At 30.3% G+C, this 19,847-nt stretch overlaps 2 protein-coding genes across 3 annotated transcripts; both read right to left on the bottom strand.

Annotated features, from left to right (window-relative positions):
- Positions 1 to 3,153: 3,153 nt before the first annotated feature.
- On the bottom strand, positions 3,154 to 7,433 carry CAX4 (cation exchanger 4). 2 transcript variants are annotated; one of them, XM_011020821.1, is made up of 11 exons: positions 7,054 to 7,433; positions 6,452 to 6,519; positions 6,302 to 6,330; positions 5,239 to 5,435; positions 4,912 to 5,124; positions 4,635 to 4,769; positions 4,364 to 4,534; positions 4,129 to 4,245; positions 3,855 to 3,945; positions 3,662 to 3,744; positions 3,154 to 3,548 (listed from the first exon to the last, which is right to left on the bottom strand). In XM_011020821.1, the coding sequence occupies exons 1-10, from the start codon at positions 7,318 to 7,320 to the stop codon at positions 3,686 to 3,688; spliced, it is 1,347 nt and encodes a 448-aa protein (XP_011019123.1). In that variant the 5' UTR covers positions 7,321 to 7,433; the 3' UTR covers positions 3,154 to 3,548; positions 3,662 to 3,685. The 2 variants fall into 2 exon arrangements, with proteins under 2 accessions (XP_011019123.1, XP_011019122.1); XM_011020820.1 differs by having other exon boundaries at positions 3,154 to 3,575; positions 3,683 to 3,744; positions 7,054 to 7,432.
- An 8,458-nt stretch (positions 7,434 to 15,891) lies between these two features.
- Positions 15,892 to 18,694, bottom strand: LOC105122032 (S-adenosyl-L-methionine-dependent methyltransferases superfamily protein; the record flags this gene model as incomplete). The annotated part of the gene is made up of 5 exons (XM_011020935.1): positions 15,892 to 16,418; positions 16,503 to 16,610; positions 17,333 to 17,404; positions 17,826 to 17,971; positions 18,546 to 18,694. Coding segments are annotated over 5 exons (669 nt in total), but the record flags the coding sequence as incomplete, so codon positions are not given.
- Positions 18,695 to 19,847: the final 1,153 nt, after the last annotated feature.

Raw genomic sequence — 19,847 nt, 5'->3', positions numbered from 1 at the left:
AGAATTTTATAAAATCCTGCAGTAACTAGAGGTTTTTTTTAATTTATTTGTATTATTTTTATAAAAGTGTAATGAATACTAACATGTTTATTATATGAAACCTTAGGGACGATTCATAAGAGGAAAAAAGTGAAAATAAAAATAAAAATAAAAATAAAGAAATAGGTATTTGCCATTTGGCTTAGCTTTTGTTAATGGAAATGTGCAAGTATTGGGTGCAAAAATGAGATATTGAGAAACCATGGGGAGTAAAAATGCTATTAATATTTTGCCCGCTCTATGCGCGCCTTCCTTGGGGCCTTCTCGGTTGTTCAGCATTCGGACACGGCCGAATTGTTCGTTCTTCATTTAATTTCGAGATGGCGGAGACGTGCTCCATGCTGTTAAATCTTATTGATGATGGAATAATGGAAAGCAAAAATATGACACTAAATTGTCATGTGTGGGAAAAAAAAAAAAAAAGCCTAACGTTTAGTGTAATAATAGACTATGACTGTTAGGAGAACTTTGTGTGGGAAAAAAAAAAAAAAAAAACCTAACGTTTAGTGTAATAATAGACTTTGACTGTTAGGAGAACTTTTTTTTTTTAATTAAATAAGAAGCATCTAGAAGATTATAAGAAATGATCCACCTCTCATTTATAAATTATTATATTGTTGTGAGATAGTCCTTGTACTTTGGAAGATATTGTTTTTTCCCCCAACAATGTTTCTTTTTTATATTCATTAAAAACGACTCCACCAAATATGTCACTCAAGGCATCTCCAGCCTAAAAGCCATAATATTTTTTTTTTGTCAATTAACATATCATTTCCTGTTTCCATACTAAAAAATAACTCTTATTTACAAGAAGCTTTACAAACAAAACAAAATAATAATAATAAGTATTCATTTAAATACATACAAAAAAATATTAATTAAAAAAATAAAAAAATAATTTTAAAAAAGTGTTGTTAACCTGACCGATTTTATCAAGGGCCGCACAACTAGGCTTTTGTTTTTGTTTTCGTTTTCGTATCCACCCTAATTCAGTTTAAAAAAAAAGTTAGGCAATGCATTATTTATATTGTCTAGTTTCTAATTATTACAGTGACTAGAAAAACAAGACTGATGATTTTTTCAATTTAAAAATTGAATTTTAAAAATATTTTTTTACCTAAAACATATATAAAATATCATAAGCAACTTGATAAACCTATTCATAGCCTGAAAAATTGTTCTAAAATTCAAAATCAACTTGAAACAAAATTTTTTACCAAGAACAAATATATTTTTCTTGGTAATTTTAAGGTAAAAAACTCTCTGATATGAGCTCCTCTCATAAAAAAAAAATAGGCCTTTGTTTTTATTTTCGCATCCACCATAATTCGGTTTTAAAAAAAAAAGTTAGATAATGTATCATTTATATTATCTAGTTTCTGACAGTTATAGTGGCCGGAAAAACAAGATTGGTGGTTTTTTCTACTTAAAAATTGAATGTTCAAAATATTTTTTATCTAAAACATATATGAAATGTCATAAGCAACTTGATAAATCTATTCATGGTCTAAAAAACTATTTTAAAATTCAAAATCAACTTGAAACAAAAAATTTTTACCAAAAACAAATATGTTTTTCTTGGTAATTTTAAGGTAAAAAAACTCCCTAATATGAGCTCCTCTCATAAAAAACTAGGTCTTTGTTTTTGTTTTCACATCCACCCTAATTCGGTTTTCAAAAAAATATTAGACAATATATCATCTATATTATCTGGTTTTTTACCATTACAATGGCTAGAAAAACAAGATCGGTGGTTTTTTCAACTTAAAAATTAAAATTTTAAAATATGTTTTACCTAAAATATATATAAAATATCATAAGCAACTTGATAAATCTATTCATGGCTTAAAAAACTATTTTAAAATCCTAAATGAACTTGAAACAAAAAAATTTACCAAAAACATATATGTTTTTCTTAGTAATTTTAAGGTAAAAACACTCCCTAATATGAGCTTCTCTCATTAAAAAAAAAAACAAGTTAACACCAATTTTAACTATTTTTATGGACAAAATTAGTGTTTACAAAATTTTTTTCTCTCTCTAATGTTGAATTCTATGACTTTTTCTCACATCTTTTACACCAAAGACAAAAAATAAAATTTAGGATCAAAATTAATTTTTTTTTTAATTTTGAAAGTTAAAAAGATCCGATATCTATAATTTAAAAAGTATAGGAACTCCAATAAATATTTTGCCCAGGTTTTTTAAATCCACCCATTCCCAATGTTTTTTTTTAATTTATTCCCTAATATTTCAATCCCCCTCTTCTACAATAAATTGGCTTATAATTTAGTTCAATAAGAACCAAATTAGAAAAAAAAAATAAAAGAAATAACATTCTTAATGGTTTGTCCACAAACTCCCTAATCTTTTATCTTGAATTTAAAATTATATCTTTTAACTTTTTTATCACCTCATTAATTTTATATTTAATTGTGATAAATTACTCGAATTCATCAATTGTATAATTAATAACATAATTATATTATATAAAAACTAATTAAATTAGTTCCATGTAAGTAGTTGTATAACATCAAAATGAGTTGTCAAAATAACATTTGTCAATATTGGAGTACACATAAAAAAAAAGAGTCATATTTATACTATTTAAAATATATACCATATTAATAATAGTTTGGCTCTTGCAAATACCTTTTGCAATTAGAGATGCTCTCAAGATACATAAATGAGAAGACTACAAAATAACTCCTCCGAGCCAAATTTTTGGGACCAAATTTGAAAGCGTGCTATCACCAAAAGTTGAACCCTGGAGATCGTTTGGAATTTTACCACACCAAACTTTTTTTTTTTTTCTAAGAACATTAGGATTAATTAATTTACGGCTTGAGCCACTCATTTAGCATTCTTTGTGTTTTTCCGTCAACAAGTTTCTGAAATTCAACTTCTTAATAGGAGAGAGCAGAATTAAAGGATGAAAGAATAAAACAAATTAAACTATTCGTTCATTTTAGGCAGAACCCAATATATATGTTTATCAGATCATTTAAAATGTTTATATACTCCTTTTACTTTATTTTTATTTTGTGTTTTTTTGTACTACAAGTTCTTGGGATCTCTGCATGGCAGGCAGGCATTTCTTACACTGATAGCATCTGTTCTTGAAAATGATGATCAACAATATAGATTAATCAAGTTGCAAACACAAACAACTAAATCTTCTCATTGACTAATTATTTTATTACAAGAGTACTGGATATATAACCCTTGTGCCATATGCCACCTTTTATATATTGGCATAAGATACAAAAACTCGGTTGCAAAAACACCCAGAAATCTATACATTACATAAGCAGTGGCCTGTATTCTTAAAGCCACAATGGTGCCTGGCATTTAAGCTTTGAAGGGATAACAAGTACATCATGGACAAGCAAAATGCAAAATATTGCTTGCTTTCAGGCAGGCATGCAGGCCAGGACAGGTGGAGCAAAATGAAAGAATAAGAAATTCATTCAATCTGTTGGTGATGTTTGATGCTGTGATCTTCATTCGGGGAGCAACCCTAAAAAGGCCAGGCCCTGTTTTCACATTGCGCAGTATGCCCACGATCAAGTATTGACTTGAAATAATATGTTGTGTGTAAATAATAAAGGCATTGACTGATTATGAATCGAACAGAACCCACCTGTTAAGCTGTGATGACTCCGACCTCGGAAGTGACACCCAAGTCGATGACATTTCCGTGGTCTGAATAAGAATAAAAATACAAAATCTGGTTATGAAATGGAATTGCAATGGATGGAAGGGATAGAATTAAAATTCTTAACTAAGCCTCTACAAATTTTGCAAGGCCTTACTCAGTGGTGTTTTGGATACGAAAAAGCATGCTCCAATAACAACGTAGCACAGCAATAGAGTCAATCCTTTCAGGTAATGAGAAGTACCATCCTGTAACAAATAAAGCAATTAAATTTCATTAAAAATCAAAGGGGCTAACCTGCATAAAATGAGCTCTATCAAGTTTCAGTGATTTAAAAATAGAAAAGGGAGATTCCATTAATCAGTATTCTAAAAAGTAATCTTGGTGTTATTAGATTAACTGGTGAAGAATTGGTTAGTGGTATAAATTACCTGTAAGGTGAAGGCTGTGGTGATTATTGATATAGCAAGAGCACCAGTCTCAAGGAGATTGAAATTAAGATCCATAGTAATGCCCAACATCCAAGCAACAACTACACAGAGTGGAACCTGAAAGTCAAATAGCAAATATAAGTTAAGACTTGATTCAGACTTTTCATTTTTTCAGAGAAGGAGAAAGGTTAGGTCGGAAGATCGATACCCTTTGAGTTTTAATTATGAAACTTACCACAAACAAAGAAATTTGAGTAGCAGAACCTAGTGCAACACCCAAAGATATATCCAGCTTGTTTTTAAAAGCAAAAATGACTGCTCCAGCATGTTCAGCCGCATTTCCAACAATTGGCAGCAAGATAATGCTAATGAAGCTGACAGAAAGGCCCCAAGATTCTGAAGCTTCCTGTGAAATCAAAAGGTATATTTTTCAGTTCATGCCACAGTAATATTAAAAGTAGCTAAGAAGCTTACTTTTACAAGATGCTTATTAGTTTAGTAAATACCTCGATTGTCCCCACAACATATTCTGACAACAAGGCTACGACAGCAGTCATTCCAACCAGCCAAATTATTCCACTCCAGAATCCTATCACAGGTGTTTCTTCTGAATTCACATCACCATCATCTTCCTCTGAATCCTGATGAGTTGCGCCATGTAATTAATATCTCAGCTAATCCATCTTGAAGAAACTTCAAATGCATTTTAATTTTATGTCTTTTTTAAGATTTAATTTGATCACACCATTCAGATGGAAACGAATAATTAGACCAATTAATCACCTCTTGTGCTTCAAATAATTGTCGGTGTGTCACTAACTGAAAAATGATGTATGTAATGTATGCAATCAGCATTACAATGCTGCTTGCTCTCGACAACTGCAGTGTTGGGACTGCCGTGAGGGAAGCGGAGGCTCCAGAAATCCGAAACAAAAGTGGCAACATATGGCACAGCAATGCCAAAAGCAGAAGCAGTGCGTTCACATCAGCTTGTCTCTGTTCATTCATTTATAACCATGCCAATGTTATGATCAAACTTTGGTCTTCATATAATTAGAAGAAGAGGGATTCAGAACTAATGAACTTTTCAGATTACAACAGCTAGCTTACCCTATCATATTTTTGCTCCTTTCCAAGATTGGCAATGCCACCACAGAAGAGCGAGGTGCCAAGAACTAATAGTAGGTTTGATATTATCGAACCCAAGAGTGAATATTTCACCACTTCTACTTTGTGTTGCCACAGTGCAAAAATTGCTATTATCAGTTCTGTAGCATTGCCGCATGTTGCGTTCAGTAGCCCTCCCACTGCAAAAACAAAGATATATAAAAAGGAATTGAATTCATGGTTACTTAAGTTTCCTTCAATAATTTTGAAATTTCCATACAAGCGTGTATGAAGTATTATTACAAGCCCAATTCCAGCAAGGTTTTTCATGTACATGGATTGACATTATACACGTGCACCAGTGCTGGCTGGATATTTACTGGCTTAGGGTTCTTATTTGCAAGGCTGACAAAGCCAATTAGGATCAACAAGGACATTGATTAACCAATATTTTTATGGCGCAAGCTCACTATCTGTGAGTCTGCAGGGTGCGGGCACATTGCCTTTTTTATTGGTGCAAAGTATGTGAGTCCATAAACGATGCCAATCATGTCTTCTTCTTTCTGTCTAGGATCTTTTAAATAATTAACAAGTATATATATGGCTAAAAAGATTGGGGATTATACTAATGTGAAGAACTCTTCATCCTGTTGAAGTGGCAGAAGACTGAAAGAAAATGACATAGCAACAAGCTTTTTGATGATACGTGACAAAATCTCCTCTTGGTTGATTGAATTCCTCATGGAGTCTGAATCACATCCCCGCCAAACAATTATCAGTTTTTTGTATTTTTCTGGTCACGAGAAAGGCTTAGAACCGAATGGATCCCATCATTTTTTAAATTAATTTAGTTTGATTCCTGAACTCTGAATGATTTACAAGACAATCTATGCTGATTTCTTAATGACTAATTAAAATAATTTGATGTTGAAATGTTGGCCCCCTCTTACATAACTAGAATAGTACTATATATTTTTTTGCTTCCATGCACACAGTTTTTATCCAAAATGCAAACCATCAGACATGTATTGAAGACAGGTAAGAAAACTGAGGGGTTGATCAATACCTGTTGGGCCGGTGAAATAAGCAATTTGCCTGCAATTTTTGGAAACAAAGTTGAAAACGATCAATCCCAGTACTTCAACTTTTAGCATGGTTGTACGTAGCTATAAGATTGAAAATCAATTAATATTATATGATATAAATAATCCCTTACTCTGTTATAAAGCTGACACGTTCGGCAAGTGGGGTCAGTCCAAGTAAGCTCAAAGCAAAAATCCAGGGCTGGTACGTGAAATTAATCAAGAACACTGTTAGATTGAAACCAGTAAAGGAAAAGAGCTAAACAGAACTAATTAAATCTTTTCAATTACTTCTTAGTTCTTATGAATGGCAATATTAGCAAACATATTTGATATTAAAATCTTACAACATACTCAAAATAAATTAATCATAGGAATTTAACATTTTCACTCGGTGCTTCGAGAGCCCGCGGTCATATATATGATTGACGAAAAGAATTCAACAGATTCTTTAAGGGGTGGTGCGGTGCGGTGCATTCAAGTGTAAGTGCAACAGCTCATTTTTCCTTTAATTAGTTATCGGATTAATGTGCTGATCAGTCGATCAATTCTAATTAGTCTATCATTATTCATATCACCATTTGAGACAATCACCATAGACAAGTAATTAAGATGATTTGATCACATAAAATGAGTTATCAGGATGATCGCCTCACACGCCAAGGTGCCCAGACCTTTCTCTTTTATTGTGCAAACCCTATAAGCTATACTGAAATATAGGGAAATGGATACTTACTCTCCCAAAGCCATAGCATTGAGCAGCAATGGCCAGTGGAATGGCAGGAAAAAGAACTGAAAGTTTTGTGCCCAAAATGACCTCTTGAAGATTAGTTAACAAGTGTCTAAGCATTCCACATTTAACTTTTGACACGAGAGTGAGGTCTGATTTTTTGCGCAATGATGAGGATGACATGTTGTGTGCAGTCCTTCCATGTCTTATCTCCTTGCTTGAGCCCTTAAGGTTGCCATTCTCCAAAAGCCATGGTTCTTGCAATGAAGCCATGCTGGGCTTGCAACAAAACCAATATATCACTAAATTGTAAGAAGGTAAGGCAAGACAGTGGAGTGTGCTCTTCTGTTTCTCTTTGTTCGTAGGGATTGAAAGATACAGTTATAAATAGGAGCTGGAATACGATTACTTTTGTACGTACACTGCACCTTCCAGGAAATTTCGTATTTTGTTCTCATACATGTTGGCAGACGTGGCTAGGGTACGATAATTTCTTAAATTATTATGATATTTTTTTGTGAGAAAAAAAAATTGTATTGATGAATTATTGATTTTCGGTTAATAGAAATTAATAATTGTAGATGACAATTTGCAGTTAAACAGGGATGCGCTCTACGAAGATAAATTGTTGATTATAAATCACTCCCATCAAAATTAATAAATGCAAACATAAAATATTGGTAAATTATAGGAATTTTTTTTATTGAATATATTATTGCAATATCTATCATTAAATATCGATAAAAATATTTTCTCGTTATATATTAAAAAAATTACAGTAGAAAAAAATTAAAAAATATGATAACTTGTTATTTTTACAGGCAGAATTACTAATGGACTTAAATCTATTGATTAAATTCATCAATCAATTTATTAGTAGTATTTAATTTATTACTCGACTAGCGATCATCCTCTCTTCTTTTCTTATTTTTTCTCCAACCTCTATTTTATTTTTAGTAACAAACACCACAATTCTTGTAATTTTATTATAAATCAATCTTTCACTATAAATCCACCCAATTTAAGACTCATTTTGCCAATATCTCTATTGAGAATTCTCCACTTTAAGTAAGTAAAAATATTATTTTTTTATTTAGACTCAATTTTAAAATGTTAATTGTTATTGTATGCTTTTATAGTTTATATATTTTGTTTTGGTGTTTATTTATTCTATAGTTTTTTTCATAGAAATTTATTGTAAGAATGTATGATTTGTACATGTTAGAGTCTGTTTGAGATTTTATAAAAGTGTATTTATCTGTAAATTGATGAAATTTAATTTGAATTTGTGACTTATGTATTTTGTGATGAAATAAATAGTGTCTTATTTAACATGTCTGTTTTATATTTTATTAATTTTATTATTAAATTGAAATTTTCGGTAAATACATGAAAATTTGAAATTATATACATAATTGATAATGAATTAGTTGTACTATTAAAATAGTTTGCATAAGTTTGAGTTAAAATAATATCTTGTTATTTATTTACTTTACATAATTAATTAATACATGTTGTCACCAATATTTTATATAGGTTTGACATAAGTAATGAATAATCATTTATGAATGTATCGAGATTTACCTAAAGGGTTGCGTAAGATATATTATTGTATTGAGATTCAGGGTTTTATTAATTATGCACTATCTAATCCGGCATCCAACAATGTTTTTTATTTTCACAATGATGTTTTCATTTTTATTAGGTAAATTGATGGATAATTTTATATATTCATAAATATAAAAAACAAAAAGCATAGTAAAACAACCAAAATGACCTTAGAAACCAAAAAAATTAAAATTGGCCTCAAGGTTCTTTTTTGTATTTTTCACAATTTTTTTTTGTTATTATTAAATCAGTTAAGGGGTAATTTGATATTTTTTAAAATATATATAAAAGAATTTATCTAGTAGCCATGCCTTTCGAATGGTGCTTCCCAGTAGCCAAAATACCTCTTTCTTGTGTAATTAGAGACACCGCCATATCCTTTTGTTTTTGGGGCAACGCGTGAGGTCAATGATGACGTGATTTTTTGTTGGCGATACTTACTTTTTATTGTCTATCTCCTCCCCTTGAAATTCGAGTTGACCATGAAAAAATTCAGAGTCATCCTCTAATTTATAGGGATTTTCACTTTAGTCCTTATTATTTTGATTTTTAATTTTTATGCCTGGTTTTTTTTTAAAAAATAATTTTTTTAATTTCATCCTTCAATCCTAATTTTTTATTTTTTTAATTTGGTTCTCATTCTTTTTTCCCCCTTATTTGGGTCTCGTTAAAATTGATTTTTCTTTTCAATTTCACCCTTTAATAAAAAACTTGATTGTATTTCTTATTTTGATATTGATTCTTATTCTTTTGATTTTTTTTTATTTTTAATTTCTCCATCATAAAATTTATTTTGTTTTTGATTGTTTTTTATTTTCAATTTCTCCATCATAAAATTTATTTTTTATTTAATTTTAATATTCATTCTTTTAATTGCTATTTTTTTTTGTTTTTAATCCTTTTGTATGATAAAATCTTTTTTTTATTTTGTCATTCAATATTTAATTGATTAGGAAAAAAGTTTTATGGTTTTTCTAAATAGAATGTTTTCAGTCTAATAACTTAGGTTATGAATTTGAAAAGTTAACACAAGTTGACATTTGTTTTTTTAATAGGATTTATGATTTTTTTTCATTGTTTTCCTAACGAGTTATTGTAATCTTATGATTCGAGTTGCGAGTTTGGCGACATAACTTGGGTTGGCTTAGCCCTGATTACAAGAGTTACACATTTATCATGCTAACTCGGGTTCACTCGATCTAATTTTTTTAGTGTCATTTTTACCCAACTTTGTCCTATTATATTTAATGTTTTTTTCCTAGATTATGGTAAACATTTTTCTTTTTAATTTGGTCAACTCTACTATTATTGTCTTTTTCTTATCATCTAACTAAAATAAAACCAATTTATTTAAACCAAGTATATGACTCAAGTGACGGAAAAACAAATTGGCCCCATAACAAAGCACGGGTCCACAACTAGTTTTTAGCTAGAAACCAAAGGAGAGTCTCATGGTGTTGGATAGTTGGCTTGTGCTTCGCAAGCTGGGTTAGACTAATTTTTTTGTAGCGTAAAAAAAAATAATGTTTAATCACTATTAATATATATATTTTAAAGAATGAAGAAAAAATCCACTTGTGCTTCGCAAGCTGGGTTAGACTAATGTTTTTGTAGCGTAAAAAAAATTAATGTTTAATCACTATTAATATATATATATTAAAGAATGAAGAAAAAATCCTCGATTTGATATTATAGAAAAAGAATTAAAAATAATAATAATTACTAATCTCTAAGAATCAAAATGTAGAAAAATAAAATAAAAAATTAATAAAAAAATTATAAAAAATAAAGTATTGGAAAAATTAAGTGAGGTCATCGAAATTTGTAAATAAAGATATATTTAATTCCAGAAGAAATTAAATTTTGAAGGACAAAATCAAATAAGATAAAAAAAGAGTAACTTAAACAAAAACCTGAATCACTCGGATAAATATTTTCCTGAGATTATGAAATAAAAATAATTTAATTGAAAAAATTAAAATTTGTTTTTTAAAATGAAGGCTTCAAAAGATGTATTAGGCAATGATGAGGGCAAGTTCCGTATATATTACATACTCCGCTACGTCCAGATTCTACAACCATTGTCGATTATGATCCAATAGGCATTAATGAGCACAAGTCAAGAATCTTCATGCAGATGGCTTAAAACTTTCCTGCAACTACATCGAAAATGGAGATAAAAAAAACAAGGCAGGATCAAGAACTAATGACCTCCACGCTCATCTCCTTAATTACCTAAGTAAGGCAGGATCAAGAACTAATGACCTCCACACTCATCTCCTTAATTACCTAAGTAAGACAACCAAGAAAAATCCAAAGACATGGACGCGGCAAGGAGATTGATGGAGTTGTGTGTCGTTTTGCAATACCACCTCACCGCCTCTCGCTGCCAGTGTGTTGCAACCACGTAGACTAATCTAATGCGGTGAGAGTTGTCTTTAATGAAGGACTGGTTTTGATCTGTCAATTTTCCTTATTATCGCTTGATTAATTATAACCTGTGGAAATACGTGAGTGATATCTTTTAAATATAAGTTTAAATAATTGATGGAATATGTTATTGTCAATAGTCACAATTATTGAATATATATAAATATTAAACTAAAATTCCACATAAGTATCTAGAAAAATGGGGTTATTATTATTTCTTTGTAGATGTCTCAAAAAGGCATGGAAATACGTGAGAACTATTTTTATTTATTTTACACGCATGGTCATCTAAGCGCATACTAGAATAAGAGGTAAAATGATATATATCTCGGAGCACATCACTATTTTTATTTTTTATATATTAGTGTTAAGTTTATTTATTTTTCTTGATAAATAGTTTGTCATAAAATAATTTTTTTAATCTTCGTTTTATAGTTGATTTCTCATTTTTTTTTAAAAAAAAAAGAATGAAGCAACAATTTTTTTATCTATTACCACGAAAAAGAATTAAATTATCACTATTTTCATTATTAGAAAATAAAAAACTATCAATAAAATATTTTGTTGGTTTTTAAAAAAGTTCGTTGGTATTTAATTGCCGGTGAAATTTCTAATAAAAACTTGTTATTAGCAAGTTACTCATCGGGGATTGTTGATTTATAGGTATTCTCATAAAAAATTTAATTGCCATGGGATTTTAAAAAAAAATTGATAGATTATTTATGGTAAAAAATTAGATTTTATTGCTTAGTTTCTATCAGTAAATTCATTGAAAATTAATTTCTGATTGAATTATCTTTGCTCAATTAAGAAATACCTTATGAAAAATAGATGATGGTTACATTAGAAGATATAGGTAAATGACAATTTATAACCGATTAATTTTTATACAAGGATATGATTTAAGAAATATATAGTATATATATTGATAGGTATTCTCAAAGTTATAACAGATCGATGCGGTTTAGATTTTATTATCGAGTGATTACTCAATCTTAATTTGTGCTTATTTAAGTTTAAATAATATTTAATGCATCATTTGCTTCGTACAACAATTAATAACATCTACCTGGTGTCAAGAATCTATTTGAACCCTATAGCAAGTGTGAGTGCGAGTGTGATACGAGATGCGTGGCCACCCGATTTTAAAAAGCAAAAAAGCCAAGTCAAGGAAGGCAGAAAGAAATTTCCGATGAACAGTGCTTGGATTAAGCGTTCCGATGGCCTATATATTTACCAACGAAGCAAGTTGAGACATTATAGTGGAACTTCGCCGACCTGAAATCTCAATTCCTACTTCGGCACTCTCCAGGGTACAGCTAGCCGTTGAAGTTATTCTAGTTACATCCTCAGTTGCCATGAGTTTTAACTTCTTTTTATTTATTTATATTTATTTCTGTTTTATGTTGACCATGGTGTGATCTGCCGAGTAGAAAATCATAGAGAAGCTTTCCGTCGTTATACGTCTCAGCACAAAATATAATGAAGGGTTTCGGTGGGTCTACAAAGCTGGTGGACTGAAGATTTTCCGAAGAAGTTCTTACACCAGCCACTGAGGGACCTATATATCCATGTGGGCAATGCATGTTATTTTTTTAGGTAACTCGAGGTATGATTATTCTTATAAAATTTAATTTACATGATGTGGTTACAAATATATTTGGGCGGAGAATGTTATTTTATTTATTTATTTTATAATCATGAAATAAATATTGTTGCTTCTCTGATCTCTCTTTTCTTTGCATTTGCTCTGTAATTCTTATCCGGATGCCTGGGGAGGTGAGGAATGAAAGGCAATAAAGAGAGAATATAATTTTTGGTCATCGTCTTCATAATTAATTTATGCAAAAGTTTCTTCATTAATTCCAAAAGCACCACGTGTATAGTACTCCCATCCAAATCTTGCATATATAACGTCTACCTTTCGATATCCCACAGGCCATATCCGAATGTTTGCCCTACATGCATGTGTGCTGAACCCTAGACATGCAGCTTCTGCGAAGCTTCCTCCCTCCCTCCATCCCTCAATTTAGGTAATATTGCTTTCAAATCTTGGCTTAACTTCTGAAATCCCAATTTTTGAAACAAAAACCCACACTTATTTTTAAAAGATACAGGAATGCTAGATGTGTTAATTTTTAATCAAATTAATTCTCACAAGGTACGTAATATATAGGTCTCTTGATGGAATCCATTTGTTTTAAGTGGATTTTTTTTTTTGGGCAGCGGGGTATATGTAGATATATACTATGGTTATCTAATTATATGTGATTATCAAGTTCTTGCTATTAAAATCAGGTTATGTTTTGTATTGTGATTTGAAAATATATTTAAATATTATTTTTTTATTTTTTAAAATTTATTTTTTATATATTTAAAAAAAAAACCCAAAAAATTAAATTTAAAATAAAAATAATAGTCTCGAAATACATGGTTTATAAGAAGACAATTCCGTGCAAGAATATATCGTGCATGCAGACACACATACACTCTGAGACGACAATAATTACGAGGTCAGGCAATTTCCTCGAAGTTTCGTCTTCGTAGAAAGGTCGGCAGACAGGGACCACCCTTTTGTTTGCTTTACATGTTATCGAAGGATGACAGATGTTTTAAAACAGCATAGGTTTCCTGTCAATCTTGGAATTGTAATAGCTGTTGCAGATATTTAAAAAACATTATTTTTAATTAAGATTAATTTTTAAAATATATATATTTGATTAAAATTTTAATTGAAATTAAAATTAAATAAAAAATAATTTAATGTATTTGGTTAAAAGAATGTTTTTTGTTATAAAATAATATATGTATATATATTGATGGTTTTTAATTTAATTAAATATTATAGATTTAACTACTATTATTACATTATAAAATAAATAATATTGATATCAAATATTTTTTATTATTATATTAAATTTGTGTAATTTCATCGCGTAAAAAATCTGTCTATTAAGAGCTATATTTTTTATGATTTCTTAAGCATGCAACAATATTATATAAAAATATTATTAAAAATAAAATTGAGATTGCAATCAAATTCTATAAATATTATATTATCAAACGATTTTCTTCTAATTTTTCAAATAAAACATAATTAAAAATAAAAATAAAAACTAAATTTTTTTAAATGGATAAAACCCAGCAATAATAAAATTAGAATTGTGATTAAATTCTACAAATACTATGTCATCAAATGAATTTTTTTTAATTTTTTGAATAAAATACAATTAAAAATAAAAATAAAAACTAATTTTTTTAACTAGATCAAACTTGGCAATAACAAAATTGAAATTGTGATCAAATTATACAAATGTTACGTTATCAAATAATTTCTTTTAAATTTTTTGAATAAAACACAATTAAAAAAATAAAAATTAATTTTTTTAATTAAGTCTGATCCAATATAATTAACTTTAAATTACATCTGGTCAGGCTAAACCAATAATTAAAATAGTAAAAATACCTTCATGAACAGTAAAATCATTTAAATCAACAATGGAGAGTTTCATGCTACAGATTTGAAAAAAAAAAGGGCATAGAGTTGTTTTCCTTGAACCTGTAATTTTAACCAATTTTAAATGGTCCAACATAAATAGTATATTGTGATTCTTTCATTACCAAGCATTTAAAAGTCATGATTTGCTTTGAAAATAACCACAGCTGCGTAAACATATAATTACGACTTGTTTGGAAGTTTTGAAACATGATTGAGTTAATTTTTTAAATATTTTGTATTTAAAAATATATTAAAATAATATTTTTTTAATTTTAAAAAAATTATTTTTAATATCAATATATTAAAATAATCTAAAAATATTAAAAAAATATTAATTTAAAATAGAAAAATTAATTTTTTTAAATACAAAAATAAACATTGCTAACTTAACGAGTGGTTCAAGACATTCATATATACGAGGTAGTACTTAACAGCTTCAAAGACCGACCATTGATTCTCGAGTTGAATTTGTTCGATGTCACAGCTGAAATATCTTCCAGTTGAGCCCACCTCAAAACTACGTGTCATACTGCCAGTTTACGCCGCCTTGAGTAGTTGAAGGAAAAGACAACGAAAATGAAGGAAAAGCTAAACAGAAACGCAACCTCTGCCGAACTGAATAATTTGAGTTCAATGCATCAAACTATTATAATTTTTATATTTAGAATAAAATAATAAATTCTATAATTAAATTTAATTATACAATTGAATTAAATTAACAATCTTTATTATATATTAACATTTTTTACTGTTTTGTCAATGATGACCCCTTGACAAATAAAGCCCTCTGTTTGCTAGTTACAAAACTTGTTCCAAACAATGCATTTCCCTTGAGAGCTACTACTGCAGTTCCATTTACTCTGATGTTGAGCTTCTACATATAATTCGGAGTGCTATGAAAACACAGAGCTGGACAATGAGCTTGATTATAGAGGGCATCCATTTTCTTTCTTTCCCCGATTAGAATACAACATGTTTTATAGTTGGATCTGGAAGAAAGTAACAAAGAAATTCACATGTTTTTTGTTTGTAATTCCAGAAGGTAGCATGAATGTACCAATTTGTTTGTCGTTACAGTTACTAGGCTTGACTAAATCAAACTGCATTTCGGTTGGGTTTGTTTTAACTGGATGACTTGGAACAACTAATCTGGTTTGTTTTCGTCTGATGTTGTGTTGTCCTTTTGTGTTTAACCTGTGAGATTAGTTTGCCAATCCTTAAAACATTTTTGTTTGTTTGAAATTGAAATGGTTTCTGATGCATCCAAATAAAATGGACCAACCCCCCCAATAAACCCAAAAAATCTCTTGGACAACATAAAGCATGATCAGATTAGTCAACATCAGGATCCAAAGATATCCATTAGCATTTTTCATTACAGGTAACTAATGATTATTGCATATCGCAATGACACAAAATGAACACCCTTCAAATTTGTTTACTATGCAGACTAAATGATAGTTTTATTTTTTATTGTTAGTTTAAGCAACCCACCATGATTAACATGCGTTGATGCAAAAGTAAAACCAATCAGCTCGCCATCGCCATGTGGTTGCTCCATTAAATATCAAATGCTTTCAATGTTTTTGTGTTTCAAACTCTTAAATATCCTGTTATACCTGCGGCATCGGGCGGGTAATTCACCTGGTTAACTCTATTTGGTATCCTGACACTTGATCTTTGGGTGTGATACAGTAAACACGGGATCCGAGATGCTCCACTTGTAACCCGGCGCTCTCACAACCATCAAAGAAGAGAGATTCGTCCTCCTTGCCAATTCTACGTCTCCAACTCATTAAAAAAGCTGGCCTAGGCAACCCGATATTATGTGCTCCTGCCAGTATCAGACCAAAAACAAATCATCAAATTCTTGAGCTTGACATTCTACTTTCACCTCTTGAAATGGAGAGCATGATACCTCCATTCTGCTCATTTTCCACGATAGAGCCTGCTCTGTCATTTTTCAGCTTGTAAGAATTGAGGAGAAAGGAAAGTGTTTTTATCAAGTTTGGATACTGTTTCACATCTGCACAGAATAAAGGAGAACAAAAAAATCTTACGAAATTTCTTAAAGAAAGAGAGATGCAAGAAATCAAAAGTGAAGTTTCAATCAAATATGGACGAATTTCAATATAACCAGGATATCAATTTCTTGACCATCAAACATGACATGTTATGTTACAAGACAGAATACTCAATTATTTGTTCTCTACAATTATACAAAAACTGTATTACTCGAGTCACTTTGCAATATGGTTCTATTTTTCACTTTGCAACAATTAAGTAAATCAAAAGAATTGAGTTACTAAATCCATAACAAAAGCACTTAATAAAGGGGCATAAAAGTTAAGAAACTAACGAATAATAAAGATCCATGATTCCCAGATCTAGGGTCCAAAGTACAGTATCAACTATGAAACAATCTCCAAGGAAGTTGGTTACCCATGAATGGAAAAAAAAAAAAAAAATCTTTATTCCGAACCATCAGATAATTGTGCCATCAAGAATGAACTTTCAAGGGGGCATTAGTTATGCATTCATATCAACAAGAAACTTAATCTTCTTTTTGGTTTTCGAGTTTTTGTGAGTCTTCCTATGCTTTACAGGATCATGATTTCATTGCTTTTCTTGAATGGTGTTTTTCAATCACAAAAGGAAAATATCAATCAGAGAATTAATTGAATCAAGTAACTTCTCATTTCTGTAAAGGGCATTATTCAATTTGCAGGTGATAAATTAGAAACTTACACAGTAAAATATCACTAGCTATAACCAGATCCCAGTCAAGATCAGCAGCTGGAAAGGTGTCTCCCCAAGAATCTAGATAAACAGAAACATTCTTGTTGAACATAATCCAGTCCCAGAAAAATCACATAAAATGAAAAATACAATAAATGATAAACAATTAAAAGAATGCTATGACAAGACGATTAAAAGTTCTATATCTATAAAAGAAACCAGTTTTAAATTCCAGCCATGATGATTACTACTATGCCTCTCATAATCATCACAAAGAAAGAAGGTCACATATGGATGATCACACCCACCTGATAGCCTGCATAGGATCATGCGGAAGAGATTACACTAGCCACGTTATCTATCAAGTTGATTCACAATGAACATTTAGTTTCCCAGACGTACAAGAAAGTTGGGAACCCTGAAGAACCATATGCTTACAAGAGTCTACTGAATAATTGCAGGTAATATCTTTCTTTGTTAGTTAGAGGATGAGGCAACTCACGCCTAATGTGAGGAAGGACTGGTGTGACTCCATTCACTCTGCAATTGTGAGCTATGTTTTCTTCAATTTCCTGATCATTATAGTCTGATGTTGTGATGTCAAGATGGAATGATTTATGAAGAAAAATGGCCAAAGCTCCAGTGCCACTGCACAAATAGAAGTGTCCATATCAGCAAGAGAAGAATAATGGTTTCAAAGTAAAAAACAAGTGGAGCAGCTGGTAAATTACTAGGTAAGACAAAATTTAAGGCCCTCAATTGAAAATAACACAGGACACATTGTGATGCAGCTTGAAGAAAATGAAACTGCAGTTAATAATCCTAATGAGGAGGTTTATACCTTGGCCCATTGATTCAAGGCTCAAATCTCCAAATTAATGGCTAAAAAACATGTAGGAAGCGTAGGGAACTCAAGGGGCACACATACAAGACTTGACCACAGATGTTAAGCACAAAAATATATATTTATTTAACTTTATTAGACAGTAGAATACCTCACAGTTATGATCCCACCATTTTATAAGAGTTTTTGAAAAATAGATTGACATTGATGCACAGTAAACCAATCAACTTGAAGTAAGGCCAAACATGAAATGGGAAAAGAAGGTAGATGATAGGAATTTAACCATGAATTATCACCTCAAATAGCCTTTCGTAGAAGAAGGTTGAGCAATACTACTGAAAATCTAATACCATCAGAGACAAGGAGCAAGAATGATACCTGCCCAATTCAATGCAATGCCGCCCTTCAACCAATGGCCTGTTCTGAACTAACCATTCTGCAAATGCAAATGTCCCTGGCCAGAGCAAATTAGCATTCAATTTGTGAAAAGAGAATTCTCTAATGAGCAACTCCTGCAAACAGGATAAAACATGAAAAGGTTAGAAGATCATGAGGTTTTCCTCAGTCTTGACAACAAGCATCCCTTAAATATTGCAACCACTCTTTTGCTTTCCATTGTTATAAAATCACTACACAAAGTCCCTAATATCATGGACTAAGCCCGTATACAAGAAACCACCCTAACCAAGGTTGTCAAAATGCATTTTTGACATGACACAAAAAATGCAATGTAAACTTGGATTGTAAATCATAAGTAATTTTTTTTTTTCATATATAGTTCAAGCACTTTTAAATACACGATTCAAGTAAAAATTCATTCATAGTTTGAATAATTTAAAAATACAATACAATTATCCATGTCCATAGATTTTCATTAACTAAAATTAACAAACCTAAAACAAACAATTTCTTGATGTGTCATATAAACTAAACTAGTCTCATTGCCTTCACCAAGGATACAGATAGTTTAGGAGCTTGGCTATGCTGTGAAATAATCTCCAAATACTTCAAAAGCTAGTCAAAATTAAAATCAGAGGCCAGTCCATAAGTTAGTAGCTGCAGAAATCCTAAAACTTCTAAAGAATGCGCAGGGTTAGCTCTCAATTTTTTTTTACTCCAATCACAGGCAATTTCCATTTTAAAATTATTTCTTCCGCACCTTCTATTTTGAAAATACATAAATTCATTTTAAAATTATTTTCGAGATTATTTTTATATTTTTTTCTCTATTTCTCTAACCAAACATATTTTTATTTTTACTGCCCTTATTTTTCTATCTCAAAACAGTAATTAAATACTATTTAAAAAACTATGTAAAAATATTATTTATCATCATTCATTTAGATACAAAGCATTCTAGATAGCAACAATGCTTTATTTTTTTTTAATTCGTGCTACTATAAGCCCAAATTGATGGTTAATTTAAGCAAATTTGTTGACAAATGGCAAGATTCAATGAAAGAATCCAAGTGAAAAATAAGTGGTAGTTTAAAAATGAGTTGAAAAATTCATTTTGATCGTTTTATTTTTTAAATGACAAGAGAAGTCCTTTTCTCTGCATGCAGAACTGGAGGCCTTTGCATAAACTTGTGTGGTTGATTTAGTTCCTCGTGCTCAATGTTCCTTATTAAGTTAGTAAACATGCTTTTATTTGGCTAAGAAGTAGATATTCATTCTGAT

This window comes from Populus euphratica, unplaced genomic scaffold (genome assembly GCF_000495115.2).
Source record: "Populus euphratica unplaced genomic scaffold, PopEup_1.0 scaffold46.1, whole genome shotgun sequence".
Classification (NCBI taxonomy): Eukaryota; Viridiplantae; Streptophyta; class Magnoliopsida; order Malpighiales; family Salicaceae; genus Populus; species Populus euphratica.
Note: the sequence above shows the minus strand (reverse complement) of the source record. Positions and strands in the feature narration are given on the sequence as shown.